General features: G+C 36.8%; 1 protein-coding gene across 1 annotated transcript; it reads left to right on the top strand.

Annotated features, from left to right (window-relative positions):
* The first annotated feature begins 6,341 nt into the window (after nt 1-6,341).
* Nucleotides 6,342-10,133, top strand: LOC100893509 (collagen alpha-2(VIII) chain). Its single transcript, XM_003724100.3, has 2 exons — nt 6,342-7,004; nt 8,105-10,133. The coding sequence occupies exon 2, from the start codon at nt 8,295-8,297 to the stop codon at nt 9,174-9,176; it is 882 nt and encodes a 293-aa protein (XP_003724148.1). The 5' UTR covers nt 6,342-7,004; nt 8,105-8,294; the 3' UTR covers nt 9,177-10,133.
* The last annotated feature ends 10,420 nt before the right edge of the window (nt 10,134-20,553 follow it).

Here is a 20,553-nt window from a genome sequence, read left to right as displayed (position 1 = left end):
ACATCAAACTCTTGTTGTTTAATATTGTCTTTCATTTGGATCATCTGTTTCTTTTCAAACCCCACAGATCTGTTGATATAATCGTAACCTTTTTATTTCTTATAGCAAAAGTTGCTGGAATAAAATGTACCATCCCTTTAAAACAGAATCTGTATCTTTAACACTTGAAGTTCAACAGAGGCCCTATTTGTTTGTTCTTTACACCATTAGACTTCAAATATTATTCAACAAATACTGCTAAAAATAAATGTGTGTCTTGTAGGCAGTCATGATATGGTTGGCTGAATAAAATCATTGGGGGGTTTAATAGTGATATGTGTGTACATAATTATTTAGAATGTTTGCTGTAGATACACATCTCGATTCCCATGGCTTTACTGTGCAATATTCATTTTAATCTCAATACCAAGAAAATACAGATGCTAAGTCATCTTGACACTTGATACTGTTGATATTCATATACTTCCTATCCCCACTCCCTACCTAAGCAACATTATTTCATCCAGAAAAAGCAGACATTTCTATATCAATATGAAATTAAACAATTAAGAAAGTGATGAGAACAGGCCGACTTCTCCCAGTACTTGAAGACATTTCCATTATGACTCAAATATTCTTTAAAAACTTTTTGCATGAGAGATCTATTAAATTTTGGACAGCTTTAAAAAAGTGATTGATACAACTTAAACCTCAGAAAGTTCATTTGAATATAAAGCAAAAATAAGATACACAATCGCAACTATTTTCCACAAATCAAATTGATGGCAATCTTAATACCTTGTTGTACATCCCGTAAAAAGCATGATCACATTAAATTATATGTCATAGGGCGCGTTCATGCTTGATTTTGAAGGCAGAATGAGCGATTTGTAACGCTCATCGTAAACGCTCATCGTAATCGCAGTTCCACGGTGCAGTGTTCATGCTCACTTCTCCAGGCAATTCTCCTTGGGTGGCCTTCAGCTGGATTCGCAAACCTGTGTGTGCATGCTACGTAGACCTACTAGAGGTCAGTGCGTTGACCCCATTTAAACGCGTTTACAAATTGTAAACGCATCTTTTTGTGAGTTTACGATCGGCGATCGTGATCGCCGTTTTTTCGGTGATTCTACAAAAGTGAGCTAAGACGCAACCGTATTTTAAACTAAACGCGTAACAGATGCCTGATTCTGGCCGTCAAAATCAAGCATGAACGCGCCCATAGTCATGTTCACACATTTCAATGAGTGACGCACAAGGTTATTGAAATTGCCTTCGGTTGATTGTTTTTCTAAAGAAGTTGCGATCATGTTAAATATGTACAGTATGTCTGTCATTTACTGAAAGAAAAACATTGGAAATATAGCTCAAAAGCAAAACAATATAATGTTCTAAAAACTAACCTGAGTCACATTACATGTAAAACCGCCTAGACTTAGAGAATCTTGCTTTAACAGGGAAAGTTGTGGAAAGGGAAGGAGGAGTAGGGGAAGAAGGAAGATACTTTGGATAGACAATCTGCATTGTTAGAAGAGAGAGGAGTGAAAGAACTGGGAGTGGTGCTAATACAGAAGGCTAGAGCCGAGGGTTGTGGAACAGCATGATCGCCAAAGTGAATCGATATGGCACTTAGAGAGAGAGAGATATGCATAATGCCTCCTACTTTAATAATAATAATAATAATAATAATAATTGACATTTATATAGCGCCATCTATCTAGACGATTCTATTCCGAGGCGCACAAGAAAAATAGAAAGAATGAGAGACAATGACTTACAATCTAATGTGAACAGACCTACTTCACTGCAAATAGATTTGGCAGTTTCCCCACTGTTCTCCTAATTAGCCTATAATGCCTCCTACTTAATTAATTCAATCAAGCACCTGCGCCTCTTTCGAGACATTGCCCCTCTTTCGAGACATTGCCCTGATTGTAAACTGAGCGTGAACTTTTCAACAAGATATCAAGAACATATTCCCATTATCTGCCCCCCTCCCTCCCCCACCCAGCATCTTAAAGCCCCACTATACTACTTGTAGCTACTTGCTCCCTCTATATAGAAAAACTATGCCTAATCGGTGACCTTTGGTCCCCCATGATCCTCTTTTTCTTATGTTAATTGAGAGCTGAGTTGATGAGATAGCCACCTGTCAGTGACCACCCTTGGTGGTCTAATCCCTCCTAGCCAAACTAGTGCAGACGGCCTTTAAAACTCGGAGTGCAAGATTGTTTTGTCCCAGGCCGATGAGAAAGCCATATAAACATCACATCTTAACCCTTTCACATCTCATTACTGGCAACTGTTGCACACATTCACTAGTTTTTAATTTAATTCAATTTAGAAAATTTACATAGCTACGTTTTTTACAGTTTTATATTCATAAGCTTAATGTAGATTTAATGCTGATAATCTGCTTGAGCTAATGGGTTGATTAAATATGGTTTGACTCACAGGTGAACTCATGAAAAGTGCATGAACATTAATGTTCCAAAGTTCTTTCCACCAGCTGTCCAAATAATGTTTGAATGAATGGTTCTCACCTTTTTTTCAACTTTAAGATGTCGTTAAAAACTAATCTGCCAAAGTCATTTTACAATTACTGTAACAGAAAAAAAGTTGCAATTGGGAATTTAGTGTTTGACGATCTGAGGATTTGAACACCATCCCTCTAACTTAGGTTTAACAGATGGATAAAAACTACTAATGCTCTTCCAAACTATAGATAAAAAACATTACTCAACATACAACATGATACAAAGATTCCATTTTGTATCGCTATGGTTGCATTGGTATCAAAAGCCCTAACTCTATTCTCAAAATTATGAGATGTGATACATGTAATAAAAACTATACCCTCCAGTTCCGAAGGATTTTTGACATTCATTCACCATGATGTGGTGTATTAATATATATGTTTTACCTTAATCCTCTTTCTAAGCTTTAAAACATCACTGACGGTAATGACATAATAAATTATTTGAAAAGGGACATAAAACATAAAGCTTTCTCAATTCTGAATCTTCCTGCTAAGCCTACGGAATACAAAGCACCCAACAGAATGGTTTAATGATGGAAAATTTCATTCATTTCTCATACCCTTCAACAAGCCTACATTACTTTTAAATTCAGATAAAAATAATGATTAATCCCCAACAACAACAACAGCAACAACAAAAAAAGCAAAACAAATTGTAATAATAATAAATAAATAAATAAATATATAATTGCTTTAAAAATTGTTAGTTATAAGTTGTGTAACCAAATTGTGGTCATGAATAGTTGAAATATGTTAAGCCTAATTTCATAACTGTAGGAATCCTTCGTACAATGCAATACAAAAATAAGGCTATATATAATGGCACTGCCTGCGTTGTATGTATAATTTGTATACAGTGTTTAGTTGGAGGTGTTACAGCCACAAGTAGTTACTTTATACAAGCCATGCCCTTCCAGACTTCCAAACTCATTTATTTCATGGCGGGCCCCCTCCCTGCATCTCTGCGTTCCTCGCATTGGCTTCCTCTGAGTAACAAATTTGTGCCAGATCCACTGCACGACACCCAGAGTGGATAAGATACGAGGAGTGGATAGAATACAAAGCCAGATTAATAGGGTGGCAAGTGGATCTATTAAAGTGAAAGTTGGACTCTGAGTTTAAAATGATGAATTATTTGTTTGCTCTCCCACTTTTTTTAGTCGTTAGTTTGAAAGAATGACATGGTGGAAATTTTTCCCCAAAATGAGTGCTCTCCAGATAAATGACAAGTAATGGTTGGAGAAAAAAAAGTTTGGACCAAAAATGTTGTGTTTTGTCCTATTATTCCCACTTGGAGTGGATAGAATATGAAGCAAGATTAACAGAGTGGCAAGTGGATCTATTAAAGTGACGGTTGGATTCTGGTTAAAGGGATCGTTTAACAATGTTAAATCTGAGATACACAGCCCTACGTGTTATCAGTGTCTGTGATATGGTGTAATATTGAAGCCCTCAAAAAACTGCGCTTCAAAATGATCAAGAAGTGCCTCAAAAAAGTAAAAATCTTTGAGTGACCGGTTTTACCATACTCGTTTTCCCCCAATAGACTGTAGTGTTATGAAAACCGTAAGGCGAACGGTTTTCAAAATTTGTAATTCCAATCATAAACATCTTGATAATCAGATGGGCGATCGGCTTGTAAAAGTCATGGGGTTCCTGACTGACCTAAAGGTTTATAATTATCATTGCATCATGAGCTAAATCCAGAATTTTTTTTCAGAATCTGAGACAAAGTTACCGGATCCCTTTAATATGACATATTATTTGTTAAGCTTTCCCACTGTCTGTCAGCTTAGAAGAATTTCATAGCAGAAATATTGCCTGAAAAGATTGCTCTCCAGATGCCCACATATTCTGATATGACAAGCAATGGTTGGAGAAAAAAAGTTTGGACCATACAATTTGTGTTTTGTCTTATTATTCCCATATTATGTGTGGAATATATGATATTTAGCAGGACTGGGTCAATTACTTTTGATTTTGATCATTCCAATACCATATGGTATATCAATTTGTATACTAATCAACCTTTGCCTGAATGCTTCTAGTGTCTTCCACGATGTTAGTACTTGACCAGTTTTCAACTTTAACACTACTCAAAGGATAGAGGATCTATAAATGTCGCTGGGAGGGGGAGCAATGAGACAACTTTTACTACTAAAGTAGAGGTAGTGAGAGCCAGAAGGATACTATTAAACTCATGAGGGTCCCATTATAAGCAATGTATCATACACAATCGTATAACAGGGTGGCGCTAATGGTCAGCACACAAATGATTGGCCAACTGTAATCTCATTGGAACTCTTCATAACTTCTTTCTTCATATGATTCTTATGTGACGTTGTTAGCCTGTGTGCTCCTTTATACAAGGTTTCTTCAAACAAGGTTTGTATAGCTTTCTAGTAGCCTGAACAAGCCGCTATACTTCCAGGACAAAAACCATAAGAAATACTCTTCAAGTCAAGTACTTCCCGGGATAATTGCCCACAGAAAATACCCCTCCGGGACAACAACCACTAAGCTTTTCCAAGAGAAACATTACGTTGTTTGTTGACAACTAGACAATCATCCAATTTGCACAATTATACAATCCCGTTTAATCTTATTCCTGTATTTATCTGTCCCTGATTTGTATGAAGGTATGTAAACTATTTGGTACACTATCAGATAGAGAAGGAAACAAATATACTTGTTGGAACCAGAGGAATTAAAATCAAAGTAGAATAAAAAATAAAATACAATGTCTTCTAGTTAGGGTAATATACCATTATCCTAAATTCCACGACCAATATTTGCTGAAGCCAATTTGAAGAATAATATCCACTTGATCGTGTAAGGGAGATTATCTTCATTTACTTGAATTCATTCTTGTATTGTGCTGACAAGTCTGTTGAAGTCAAAATGTGTACCCCCACAAAGAATTTCAGTCAACCAAAAACACTTTGTCACTGTGTAGTATGTACACTTCGTATATAGACCTCCTTCACTCTTGCAATGCTTCCATTTCTCTCCACCCCTAAAATTTTTCTCTTTCTTCCTCTTTCTTTTCCTTCATCACTTTTCTTCCCATTTTTCTCTTCTCCTCTTTTGGCAATTTTCTCCCATCATTCTATGTCATATTCTCCTTTACCTATGTAATTAACTATGTTATCCATTCTTCCCTCCTCTTTCTTTCTCTCTCTCTCTCTCTCTCTCTCTCTCTCTCTTAACGATCCTCTTCTCATCACCTGACTATCCTCTTCTCATCACCTGACGATCCTCTTCTCATCACCTGACGATCCTCTTCTCATCACCTGACGATCCTCTTCTCATCACCTGACAATCCTCTCTGTTCTTTTTCCAAACCATATTCATGTTTTCTGACTTATCAAAGCCTACTGCCACATTAAATTTTCATTTTATCTTCCTTTCTTTCAACTTTGCCTCATCCTTTATTTTACTCTTTTAGTAAATGCCAAACTCTAATTAGTGATGATTGTCTCATAAATGCCCTTCAACTTGACATTTCACCTTCAAAACTTCTGAACATACTATTTGTCTAACTAATAAATATAAGACAATTAACCATCAACTCTTTCCCCTCCTATTTAATTATTTCCACACATGTCTCTCCCCCCCCCCCCCCCCCACTCTACAACTAAAACCAGCCAGTCACTCACTCACTCACTGACCAATCCAACCCCCTCCCATTGGCCCAAAGCATTAAACTCTACCAGACTGTGGGTGGAGCCTCTTGTCACTGTGGACCAATCACAGCCCAGCTGTGCCTGGCAGCCTCACAGACCCAGATTGCTGGTAGAGTTGGAGCCTTGGAGGTGTCAGTACTGTGCAAGATACCCACGGAGTCACGGTCACAGTTCCACGCTCTTTCTCAACCAGACCAGACGCCACGTATCCCTATCTAGTCAAGCCTGGATCCGTGAACTTTCTTTCCCATTCCCCAGAGTGCATGAAGCTGTATTAGAACCAGCTCCTGGGTTTTATAACTACCACTTCACATCATCTCGCCGCGAAAGAGAAGCCGTGGCTTTAATCTCTCCAAAAGCTGGACCCCACATTGTCCGTTTTGACGCTGTACCATTCACAGACCGGACAGCTTTGGATTTACGCGGATCACTCAGTCAGGATACAACCACATCAGGACAACGATCCTTTGAGATATTGATATTAGCCAACAAATCTGGAAGCAGTGATCTTCCATGTAATCCCCCCTGAAGCTTACAAGAAGCCAACCGGGTGCTTCGGGACTTATACACCATCCTTTCATACTTAACAAACACGTCTTATCGGAGCCCAACCTCCCTCTTATCTTGACTAATCATCTGTTGATTCTACCAGTGTCTTCTGTTTGCGCGGACCAAGTTTGCACTACTACCTCAAGAGGATCTACTTGAGCTCAACCAAAGTGGAATAACGGGAAGCCTATTTGTTTTCGTGGACTTCAATTGAAATATATACCCTGAAGACAGACAGAGTAGCTACTTCAGTAAGTCTCCTAATATTTACTCAAGTTTTCAAACAGGCTTTTAATTTCCTTGTACTTGTAGAATTTGACTAATAGGAAGGCAAATATTCAAAGTCAGACTTTTTGGGGACCTGGCGATTTTTTTATGAAAATGTTAGAAATAAGTCACAGACATGTTTCCATTTAAGAGGATATCTGGTAATTAAACCAAAAAATATATACTCTTAATATCAAATGGACCTAATAATATCAAAAATCAAAGCATACCGTTTGTTTTTAGTTGTTGTTTTTTTTTTCTTTTTAATCTTCCCTTTTCATTTCATTTGTCTTCTCTGAAACAAAATATTGAAAACAAGAAAATTTGAAGAAAAAAAAACAAAAACAAGCCAAGTCTCTTCTTCAACTCTCTGAAAATGGGTCACAAATATGACCAAAGAAAACAGAATGCATCATTTTTTTTTCTTCATAATGCTGAATATTTCCTTTAAGCTCAGTCACTCTGTCAAAATATATAGCTACAATACACCTGAAAAATATTATTGTAGAGTTTTGAGAAGGTCATTTCTTGCTCCAGTAGATAACCTGAAAAGGGTCTTTATCAAACGCCCTGGTATATATTGAGTAACAAAAACACCTCATCACTATTTTTTCCCAAAAATGACATTCTTAACAAAGTGCCTTCATTTCCTTGTTAAAAATTATCAATCACCAATTATCATCAATCATTATTTCTTCTGTTGAGACATGAGAGATATAATGACTACATTTTTACAAAGAGTTAAAACCCTTCTGGGTTTTTACTCATCATTGGGGGAGTTCATATTGATAAAATATTGTGTCTCAAACAGTCTAAATAAATATATCAATTAGTTGCAGAGGATCAGAAAATGAATGCAAAGTTGGTTGGGGGGGGGTATCCATGGGGTCTTGAATCTCTTAAATTTGTCATTTGAATGATAAATTAATACAAAATTAGGATTAATGCAACACTTGTTATGCCACCTCCTTGTTATATTAATGTTTGTGGCTAAAATACAGTGTATTAGGCCTATAAATTTGTCCATTTCATGGTACTTTGATCTACCATTCCAACTTAATATATTGTCATTATATCTTTACAGCGAGAAAGAGACGGTTTACACAACTTGAACCTGGAGCAAGTACCAAGGATATACTTAAGGACTTATTAACTGGAAGACAGCAAGGGATGTCTTGATAACAGCATCTGCTCAACACACTGACAACTCGACATTACCAGTACAAGAACAGTTTTTCTTGAGACTAATAGACAGAACAAGTGAAGACAACAAAATGGGTCTGACATCTAAAATCCTCTTGGTTTTGGCCTTCATTGGGTCCGTCTCAAGTTTGTTTGCCCAACCAGCCGCGCAAGCCGCGCAGCAAGCTGGCCAACAAGACTACTATGACAGACGACGTACGTCCAGGTTAGGAAGCTTAGCAAGCACCGCATCACCTACAGAAGAGGACCCACAGGAACAGTGTGTGCAGTGCTGTCAAGGACCGGGAGGCACCATGGGAATGCCAGGGCCTAACGGGCCCTCAGGATCGGCAGGTGCTCCAGGGATCCCTGGTGTACCCGGGAACCACGGCATCAACGGTCACGATGGGAATCCTGGTTTACAGGGAGCCAAGGGAGACAGTGGTCCTCAGGGTCTTCCAGGTCTCAAAGGTGCTTCAGGTACCAACGGACGGCCAGGAATCCCTGGACTCACGGGTAGGGTTGGTCCACGTGGACCTCCTGGATCTGGGAACGGAGAGCCAACAGTCACCAGGAGTGCCTTCTCCGCTGCCCGCACCACGACGCTGACAGCCCCTCCCGCATCCGACATCATCATCACCTTTGAGCATGTCTTCACCAACTTTGGAAACCACTTTGACGCCTACTCTGGAATCTACATGGCACCTGTCCCAGGCGCGTACTACTTCATTTTCAATATCCACATGGCATCCACGCACAAGAATCCCTACGTGAAGCTCATGCTGAACGGCAAGATGCAGGTTGCAGTTCACGATTACGACAACAGGGACGCTTTTGATTCGACGACAAACAGTGTGATTCTTGAGCTGCAGACGTCGGACCGGGTGTGGTTACAACTCGATGCGGATAATGAAGTAAGCAGCAATAGCAACAGATACACAACGTTTTCAGGGTACATGATATTCAAGTTATAAAACTAAAAGACATGACAATAGGAACATGTGATGACAGAGAGGCTACTGCAGAAAAGTGGTGATTGGTATTTAATGACACTGTATTGGTACTTTGCACTTTCAAAGGTGAAATGAACAGTGGAATGCCATATAATTTGCCAAAAGTTGCCTCTTAGAGTGACGAGGAAAATGATTGGAGTAGCATTTGATCGCCAGGAGGTAATTTCACCTCACATATCATGAGATATTCAATGTTGATGTCACTATACATGTTTTTTTTCAGCATGTGTTCGCCTGAGTATCAATCGTTCATACGTGTACCTGTCTCGCCTACTGTTATACAGGTTAAGTTAATTAAAGTGAAAACAAGTTTCAAGAAATGTGTTTATCCTTGAATGTTCATTAGTTGCCATGGCAATATTTAGTCACATATAATAATAATACCATATTCCTAATAAGGTAAGTTGGGACTACATGTACTTCACAAGAGAAAAATATGAGGATGAGAATCTTCCAAATTCAAAACAAAATTTGAAAAAAGAAAACAAATACTTGAATATGTTTCAAATAACACATACATGTAGCCCCACTACAATAACTGGTAAACACTTTAACCTACACTGCACCTTACAGTGTGAACTACTCAATTATGTTCAAATTTCTGTCCACTAAACTCCAACACCACAAATTCATTCTCCATACCTATACCTTCCTATTTTGTGGTTTTAAAATGTTTGAATTACAAAGAACTGTCATAACATGATATCACTTTTATAGAAATTTCCCCCTTTGTCGTCGGTGCTATATTTTGGTAAAGCGAACCCCACATACCAAAAGGTGGTTTTCACTGCTGAACTTTGTTGGCTTAGCCAGCAGAAGCACTACAAAAGCTTCCACTACTAACTCTTGAAGTTACATGTACTACAACAACACCCTTTTCTTTTTCTTTTTGGGGTGAATGTGAAGGAGTCCAAAGAACCAATTATCCCCCCCCCCCCCCCATTGAAAAAAAAAGCAGCTCAACTTACAAAATCTCATAAATCTCATTAATCGTAAAATGTTTAAAGAGTAATCCGAGCAAAGACCCATTTATACATTGTCAATATTTTGTCAGAAGGATGAAATTGTATCCTTCTTACACAGGGAGCCTGACCGCCTCGAAAAAAATGATGCGGTTTGGGTAACAGGAAATGCTTGTAACAATCGTCCCCTTGTCAGATATAGTTCCACAAAGATTCAGATTAAAAGTCTTTTTTAAGAAGTTTGAGAAAATTAAATAAGGGTCTAGCGGGACATCTGAAGTCTGAAGCCCAGAAAATCTCATTATTTTTCACTGGTCTACACACACAACAATGTAATAAAACATCTCAACATTTGTTTGGTGTTTCCATAAATTTCTAAGAAATCATCTGTATTTTTTGTGTAAAATTCGAGATTTTTAAATTATTTGTTTAATGTCTTTGCCTGTTTGGAATATTGATGGAATGTAATGGTGAAACAAATTTCCATCATTGAGATTTGTAGATAAATGCATTTTGTACATTTGAAGCCTATTTAATGTATGCATATTATCAATGCAAGGAGATGATCTATGTTATTGCTATTATTTAACATGATCTTCTTAGCATCGATACTGTTAAATAGCTGAAATTTATAATGCCATATCATACTAATATTGATGGATATACACTTGTATTAGTTTAAAGCATGCCTCTTTGTATATCATGCACACAAAAATGATTGTGACAAATACCTATTCTGAAGGATCTTTTATTTATTTTACTGCGAAGTGGCTATTTTTCAAAAATATTATAGGAATCATATTCAACAGAATCGCAAAAAAAATCAATTAGTCAAAATTCATAATACAATACTTGGCAATTTTAGGGTGCTCCTATTCAGAAGATATACTATATATTAATCTTCCACATACATGTAGGAATAAACAATCATTAAAAAAGCTCCTTTTTTTTTCTTTACAAGAATTTGGCCTTCTCTGGAAACTTCATGCTATCAAAACAAATCATGCATTGAAACCATTGTAAATATTTCCTACATAATATAGCTTAATTATTCTAATTTCATTTGTAATAATGAATTTGTGCCAAATTACATTTTGTTATAATAAAATCCATAATGGTGGAATTCTAAATTCATTGGCTTATTAGTTTTAGTATTAATTTGTCTAAATGTTATTTATTTATTTCACTTAATTTCCTTCATTCACTGTTCAAACTATCAAGTGAGCCCATAAAGAATCTTCAAATGTTATTAACTTAATTGCATAATTACCCATTTTCTGTAAATTTTGAACCAGGTGGGAAATACTTCCCAAGGCACTTGTAATGTTCACATTTGGGCATCTCAAATTACTCATTTCTTAAGTGAACATGATCGCAAAGAATTTCAAGAAATCAAACTATTAGACAATTTCAGTAGCCTTGTGCATCACCTTAAAAAAGCAAACATTAAAATGTCTTATTACATGATCAAAATATCATTTCTTTAAGCAATACAACGAGATAATGAAATTTTCCTCATGTTGATTTATCGAAAATATTTGCAATCATAAAATAAGGAAAATTTTGAAGTGCCCAGTCAGACAAAAGAGCATATTACAATATTTTCAAAGCACCGTGTCTCCCTCCCAAATCATTCAACACACTGCATGGATGATGCCAGTTCCTATCTTTGTGTTATAACAAAAAAATTACTCATTTATTACATTTAAATATTGAGTTGTTGTAATCCATCAACGCAGAGTTATTTTAAGGTATGAATATGAGGAAACAACATTTTCCAATTTATGTAATTGAGGGAGAAATGGATTAAATCACGATATTACTCATACAATAATCATAGCTCGGATACAAAGAAAAAAAATTATATCATAAGATATGTGGAGAGACATGGACAACATGATCAGTTAAACAATAAACTTCTTATGCAATTTGTAACTGAATTTCTTCAACAAATGAATGTTGATGTTCAGCTGTTTTTCAAAAAATTTGTCAAATTGAATCATGGTGAAATAAAGAACAGAAGGCATGAGTAAAACATTAGGGAAAAAACACAAATTGAATTAGAAACAAAAGATGAGTATGACAAACAGTCTTCCAGGTGATTGAGTAATGTATTATAATGTTCTATTTTCTGTAATATCTCATATTCAAAACATGCTTTTTACAAAAACACTGCCAACCGATAAATAGGTCACTTTTAAAAACAAAATTGAAGTAGCAGTTTATACAAGTTTGAAATACACTTTGTCAGTTAATTTCTTAACTAATGAATGCAATTAGACTGTTTAAACAATTTCCCCTTTAAGGAGATATGTCAATTCATGTATGTATGTAATATCTGAATCTGAATGTGTTAGTTTCCTAATCTTTTTCAAGTGTATACAAAAAGACTGATGTTTCCTTTAACTGTGTCTGTCTGCTATGCCTTAAAAATGAACAGTTTCTACATGTGTTTACAGTTGCAATGATATTAGTTATTGTAATGAAACATTGATTTCACAACTGTTTGTATGTATACTGGAGAAATCAGAAGAGAAAGCAAATTGACAGTCTCTCTCTGTTCTCAAGATTTGGGATTGATCTTGATCAATTGCAAATTCTCCACTCTTTAGAATTCACATGAACTTGTGTTTCATAAGAGACTTCAATCATTTTAATTCAATTGTAAAACTTTTTAAGACATGGTCAGGATTATGGTATTCTTTCTAAATAAGGATAAAGTATTGAATTGAAAGAATTTTGTACAAAATTTGAACTTTGGAAGAAGAATATAAGTTTACCTCATGTAAATGATTATTAATTGAATTGGAGGATGTATTACTGAAGTATTTTGAAGCTCTTTTTTGTCAAACTATTTAAGGGTAAAATAAAATAATTTGGACTTTTTCAGCAGCTAATATTATTAAATATATATATATATTTCAAGTATGTTGTACCACATCTTTTGTTTCTTTTGTACGAGTTATATTTGATCAGTTCTTTGATTGATTTTAAATACTTTCAGATATATACTAACATTGTGGACTCCATCATAGCAAAAATGTATCATTTGGGTTAATCATTATACCCGAGAATAATTGGCTGCATGTATTATTCAACTTCTTTTCTTTTTTGTTGTTGATTATCATGAGGTCTGGTTTTGGTAATGGTCATGGCATCAACTGACAATCACAATGAATGTTTTGAAGCTCCACATGAACTACATTTGCCCCCCCCCCCACAAAACAAAAACAAAAACAAAACAAAAATGTGGTGGAAGCTGTAAAATACATGGAAGTGTCGCTGAGCTAAAAGATGAGGAAATTGGGCTGCTAGTCCTGACACATGCTTTACAAGCTGTCTCCTCAATTCAAATGAGAGTTGGATTTTTTGTCAATGTGATTTCCACTAAGTTCCAGCATGTTTTCATTCAGTTTTTGTCAAAACAACTCTTCCAACACTTGATAAACAATTCAAAATTCACATTCTAAACCATGTCTCATAAAATTACAATTCCGATACCGGAACTTGAGACACTCTAAACAACATGTTTTGAAAAAGTAAAGATACTGTTTAGCAGACGTCTGTTTGGAGCAAGAAGGGCATTACCTCCTATACTTGAACACAGCGTTAAGGCCCTACTGGATCTAAACAGAGAATACCTGACAATGTCTGCTGACAATGCATTATCAGACCTGCTGTGAAGTGTTTCATATCTAGAAGAGAAACGAAGTGTCTCAGAAAACACTGTGGGAGGATACCCTGGGTGCCAGAAGACCACAGAATAAGCCTCCGTTTTCTTTAAAAAAAAAAGAAAAAAGGAAAAAGAAAAAAAAGTTACATACTGCTTGTAAGACCACAAACTAAGGTGTCATGGTACAGTGGTTTATCAACTTGACTCTCAATTCAAGGGTTGAGGGTTCAAATCCCAGCCAGACACTTTAAACATCCAAAAGACCACAGAATAAGTCTCCCTTTTCTATTTTTAAATAAAATTACATACTGCTTGTAAGACCGCAAACTAAGGAGGTGTCTTGGTACAGTGGTTCATTCACTTGACTCTCAATTCAAGGGTTGAGGGTTCAAATCCCAGCCAGACTTTTTAAATGTCCAAAAGACCACAAAATAAGTCTCCCTTTTGTTATTTTTAAATAAAATTACATACTGCTTGTAAGACCGCAAACTAAGGAGGTGTCGTTGGTTCATTCACTTGACTTTCAATTCAAGGGTTGAGGGTTCTAATCCCAGCCAAACACTTTAAATGTCCTTTGGAAAGACATTATATCTACATTTGCCTCTCTCCATCCAGGTGTGAATGGGTACCTGGCAATGACAGGTCCCTCAAGAAGAACAGCATTGATGCTGATGAGGGTTCCCTTGGCAAAAACAATTATTTTACCATTATCATTGATATATTGACTGCAATGAGAGGCATCACTGTTTTGATAGGCTCAAGGGGATGTTACATCCTGCTATGATGCCTTGAGCCTATAGAAATAGCCATGCCTCTCATAGCAGTGTATATATCTATACTAAGCCATGCAACAAATCTTTCACAAATTTGTATTGCATTCAAAACATTTTGGGGGAATCATTAACATTTCTCGCTGTGGAAGTTGCTGTTATTAAAAAACTGGCGAAAATTGAAAGTCACAAAGTGTCTGTTTGTAGCCAGAAGGGCGTTAACTCTGTGTTAAAGTATCTGATTTAACAGCCTTCTGGTTCATTACAGATAAATGTTTCTAGTTTACAGTACATCAGAGTCTGGAGTTGTCAGAAGACTATGATTTGTCTGTCGAGAGCCAGAAGGGCATTAACCTCAAGCATATATATGACTTAATGCATTAATGAAAACATCATAATTTCCTTTTGGCGGTCACCATACCCTATGAAGACTCTATACATATCCATACTCTGTTTTAGAGAAGTAGACAAATCTATATAGTGCCTGAAAGCCTGGGAAGACGGAAAATTACAAAAATGAACCTCACATGAGTCAGTGGAAACAGCATGAATGCTATGTATCTAATTCAGAGTTCCAGATATGATAGCTGGTTAGGTAATGACTTGATAAAATGAAGATCTAACATTTTTATGACCGCTCGCCCCATGGCCTTGGCCGAGTAGGCCTCCTAAGCGGGCTATCATAATGAAAAAAAAATTGATGTAACTTGTTAAGATTGGACAAGCTCATATAGCCTGTTCAAACTATGAGCAATTTATACAAAACTTGTACGAAAGAAACGTCATATAATCCTGGTATCCTGAAAGGGGGGTAGCATCTTGAAAAATACATCAAATAAAGAAAGATCGTACAGTTTTGAAGAGGTCAGTTGACAAATAACATTGGTGCATACAGGTACACGTGATAAGCCCCAGCAAGTCAAAAGATTTTCCAACGATAAAACGTTCCGACTAGAACAAGAACCTGATTCTTTATAAGTTTTCCTTTGAAACAATGCTCAAACATGAGTTTCATTTAACATTTCCTCACAAGGCGATTCTTCCTCCAACGTTCAGACAGAAATTCAAAACTATATGAAGAATTCTTGCTGTCTAAACGCGGGATTGAAGACCTTATAGTTTCATCTTCTTTATTGAATTTGCTGGGAATCTACTGTTATGATTGAAAAAATTTCTTTTAAAGGTACAGGCATTTTATTTCTAAATAAATAAAGTGCTGATGTCAACAATTTCTTAATAAAAAATAAGAGAGCTTATACAAAACTGGCAGCTGTTAAAACTTTCTTAAGAAAAATCATTATCCAGCAATTTTTTTGTAAAATGCAAAAAAAAATCTTGGGATTATGGGTGAATCAAAAAGGTTTTACTCCACCACTATGGGAGCTCTTATCGATTTCTTCCACAGCTTCAAACATATGGATACGCCCATACCATATTGTTATGATTTCAAAACTCTATCTCAACAATACGCATTTCACCTATAATTGGAAACACGTACCCCCCAAGAAAGAGAGTTAAAACTTTAATTGGAACCATATCAAGAAAGAGCTTCTTTATGTGTTCCCAGTAAGTATACCTGGCTCAGTGTATTCTCTCTATAATGCTTTCATAAACTTTTTTCTTAAAAAGGATTTCATTACCAGGTGGGGCTAAACAGCTTTGTAAGATTTTCGTAACGGATGACTGTGGTATTCCTGGATATTCCACACTAATCCGACCGTGTTGAGCGCATATGAATAATGGCCCATTCACATTGCATATTTTGTTGAACTACCGGTACTCATTCACACTACTGAAAAAAGCCATTAAAAAAATGTTGGTGTTTAATAATTTCTGGGTGTTTTTTTTTGTGTGTGTTTGAAATGTGCGCATGACTTAGCAGGGAAGCGAGAAGAGTCACGTGACCAAAAAAACAGGAATACTTCACTGGCATTTTCAGAGCGAGCATTTACACTGCAAAAATTGTGAAATTTTAGCTGGCGTTAAAAAAAAACATTTCAGGGGCATTTTTTTCATTTTTTGGGGTCATGTTTTGGGGTAGTTGCCAGGTTTTGTTTGCTGTGTAAATGCCCCGTATAAGGAAATTTGTGGAGTTTGTATCACCTTGATTTCTTTCATCTACATCTATTCCTTCCTTTCTTACTTTCTTTTCCGTTTTCTTTTTCACCAAAGTCTCTAAAAATCTGATACGATACAAGATGATTGAACTTTTCGTGAACCTTACTGACGTGAATAAAATTCTAAGAAATGCAAATTCTTTAGTTCTTTGATTTTCTTGCTCTTTCCTTTGTCAAGAAAACATATTAAACAATGTCACCATAATCTTAAACAAAAATTCTAAAGACAAAATCAGATCAATGTTGGGTTCATCCCTTCTTTGATACTATTGAAACAAGAACAAATGTTTGATTATAGACTAGACATTTAGCAGACAATACGGAATCAAGCAACATTTATCGTCACGTTCAACATTTGTTGGCGCCATGAGACAACTGTCTCCCATCTCTCATTGCCAACTAGAATCACATTATGCTCAAGTACCAGCTGTGGCAAATAATTGTCGACTTTTTCCTTTCCAATCTTCCCAACATACATTGTTACACAGTTATATCGTTAAGTCTAACAGTCGTACAATTACTTTATTCAATAGAGATGTAATTGCATATTTTTGCAGAATCATCCCAAACACAATGCACATATTCCCAGTTGTCAAATCGGATTACTAAATCTAATAATTTAGAACTCACCACGATTAGTTTGCATCTTCGGATGAATTATGACAAGTCTACTGAACAATGTTCATCAATATCCATATTTTTCAATGCTACAAAAGGCTTTTTAAAGTCTAATTTTACTCAGGGTGCTCTTTGCATTTCGTAGAGATAACACCACATACACTTGATAACTATTATCATTTATGATTGAATTATTATTAGACATATAGATGGTAGATGAAATGGGCATTAGACAAACTGAAAATTTGAGATTACGTGAACAATAGAACAAATGGGTAGTAGACTAAGGGCGTGTTCATGCTTCACTTTTTCTGGCCAGAATCAGGCATCTGTTACGCGTTTAGTTTAAAACACGGTTGCGTCCATGCTTACTTTTGTAGAATCACCGAAAAACGGCGATCACGATCGCCGATCGTAAACTCACAAAAAGATGCGTTTACAATTTGTAAACGCGTTTAAATGGGGTCAACGCACTGACCTCTAGTGGGTCTACGTACATGTAGCATGCACAGTGAAGGTTTGCGAATCCAGCTGGAATACCAATTAAGGCCACACACGGAGAATTGCCTCGATGAGCCAGAGAAGTAAGCATGAACAGTACACCGTGGAACTGCGATCACGATGAGCATTTACGATGAGCGTTTCAGATCGCTCATTCTACCTTCAAAATCAAGCATGAACGCGCCCTAATTAAAATAGGACCATATGGAAATTAGACCAAATGATTATTAGCCTGAATGGTCATTAGACCAAATGATAAGTGGATGAAATGGTCATTAGACCAAATGATAAGTGGATGAAATAATTATTAGACCATATGGATAGTAGACTGACAGGGTGTAGACCATATGGGAATATACTAATTTGGAAGTAGACGAAGTAGTTGTAGACCAAGTGGCAATTCACCATTTTCAGGTATCCGAAACCTAGTTCACTCTCTGATCAACTTAAAGCCCGTCTGCACTAGTTTAGCCAGGGGGATTAGACCTCCCTGCATGGTCACTGACAGGTGGTTATCTTATCAAATCAGCTCTATAACACAAGAAAAGGGGGATCATCAGGGACAAACAGGCACCGATTAAGCATTGTTTGCTCTATAGAGGGCGCAAGTAGCTAAGTAGTGCAGTGGGGCTTTAAAGCATGTCACAAAATGACTTCTATCCTGTCTAAGACTGATTACACCTGGCAAATTGTTAACATGATTTTCAACATAAACCCCAAAATACATGTGTACAAGAGCCAAGCAAAGAGTCAACCATATCGACTTCAAGTCTTTGACTCCTCCACAGTCAATAGATATCACCTCATTGCCAGGACATCACTATTACGTCAAGCATGCGCTCTTAACAATAGGATGAGGGTGTGATCCGGCAACCCTGGACCTCTCATCGCCTATTCTTCTAGTCCCGCCGTCGCTTCCTTCTTGGATCTCCCGCGTTAACAATAATATTTTCGGGACAAACTCTCCACTCTTTTGTTGTCAATGCCATTCCCTTTTCAAAGCGAAAGGTCGCGGTGACGTTATCGTGGGCGATATTTGTTCATGCTTGGTCCAAAGATCTACAAGTGTATGTGTCCTTTATTTTTTCCCATTTTGTTAAGTATGCACAATGAAATACCAGGCTGTAGCCTACAAGGCCAATTACTCATAGCTTTTGCTAATTTGCTTGCTCATTTTGTAGATGCAGGTCACATTAATCACGAAAACATAGACTAAGGCTACAAAATGACATGAAGTCGGCGACAAAACCTTGCAACTTGGAATAAAACGAATGATTGTTGGGGTATAAACATTAATTTATCAGTTTCATCTGGTATTTTTTTCAGACATCCTGTTCCAACAAAAGAGCTTACATTCTTTCCTCTTTTAAAGGTACTATGTCCCTTTTGCAGCCAACCTCAAATGCTGTAGAACTTTGCAGGAATTATGAATATGTCATGTATGTCCTATCTCTGAAATTTAAACGTTAGCAGTGTCCTCATATTCAAATTATGCAAGGAAAACCGTTTACTTGCTAGACTTCACTGTCAGACACTATAGAGTGACTGACTGGCTTTTTTCTTCTTTGGTAATAACATACATGAAAAGAGTTGTAAAGGGTACATGAGTATTTGTCTACATCAATAACCCACTTTTTGTGATGGCCAAGATTAAACTGATTGAATCTTTGCGCAGCATAAAACGTATGACCTTTCGGTACAATTGTCTGAAAATCAAGACTATTACTTTTGGGCTCTATAGCCCTAAAGTCGATTTTACAACTAATAGTCATTATTTTCCCACTTGAAGACATGTTTAAGCCCCACCTTTTTTAGGGAAGTTCTAAATTAGTATTATCTTTCAAATGCAGTTGGAATTTAACTTTTTTCATTTTTTTGGCCTGCAAATGGGACATAGTCCCTTTAAAGCTATGAATATTACCTCCGAACAATATGCTAAAATTAGATTTTATGGCTCATCCCTACTTCAATAATGTGTTTCATTGCATGAATTTTGAAGAAAAGGTAAAAGAGCACCAACAATTACAATTGAAAAGATTTTTTTCCCCCTTCCTTTCTCTCTTCCTTCTACCTCAATTACATCACCGCACAGCCTCCAAACCAACTGATTGATTCTTGGCCAATCAAGGTATAATTCATTCAGTCCGTTGTCGGTCCGGTCTTGATCTCGTCAGTGTAACTGGGGTATTTATCTCTTTCTCACTCTCTCTCTTTCTTTCATCTCTCTCTCTCTCTGTTTTCTTTACACCAAATTATCTATTTTCATATTCCCCTCCTCCTATTCCTGTCTGGGAGTGTCTCGTCTTCTACCCCTCTTCAACCTCTTCTTCCTCCCCTTTCACCTCCTTCTCCCATGCCTCCTCCTCCTCCTCCTATTCCTCTAGCTCCTCTCCTTCTTCCTCCTATCCCTTTTTGTCCTCTCCCTTCTCCTCTTTCTCCCCTCTCTCCTCTCTCCCCTCCTCCTATTCCTCTTTCTCCTCATCTTCCTCCTCCCACCCCCTCCCCCTGTGGTCATCCTTCTCATCATCCTCCTCTTCCTCGGCGATCCAACTTTACAGGTTTTTCGCAACCTTCATGGAAAGGCCAGCATATAACCTTTGAAAATATAGTTAAAATTTACTGTCAATACCTTGTATACTTTGATTTTTACATTGCAAAGTAAATTGAAATGATTTGAATTGAATTCCTTCTCTTCAC

This window comes from Strongylocentrotus purpuratus, unplaced genomic scaffold (assembly GCF_000002235.5).
Source record: "Strongylocentrotus purpuratus isolate Spur 01 unplaced genomic scaffold, Spur_5.0 spur5_scaffold_16, whole genome shotgun sequence".
Taxonomy (NCBI): Eukaryota; Metazoa; Echinodermata; class Echinoidea; order Camarodonta; family Strongylocentrotidae; genus Strongylocentrotus; species Strongylocentrotus purpuratus.
This window is presented reverse-complemented; position numbering and strand designations above follow the sequence as displayed.

Bases quoted from the DNA above. Each gene is read 5' to 3' on its own strand.
- LOC100893509 (XM_003724100.3), top strand. From the start codon at position 8,295: ATGGGTCTGACATCTAAAATCCTCTTGGTTTTGGCCTTCATTGGGTCC.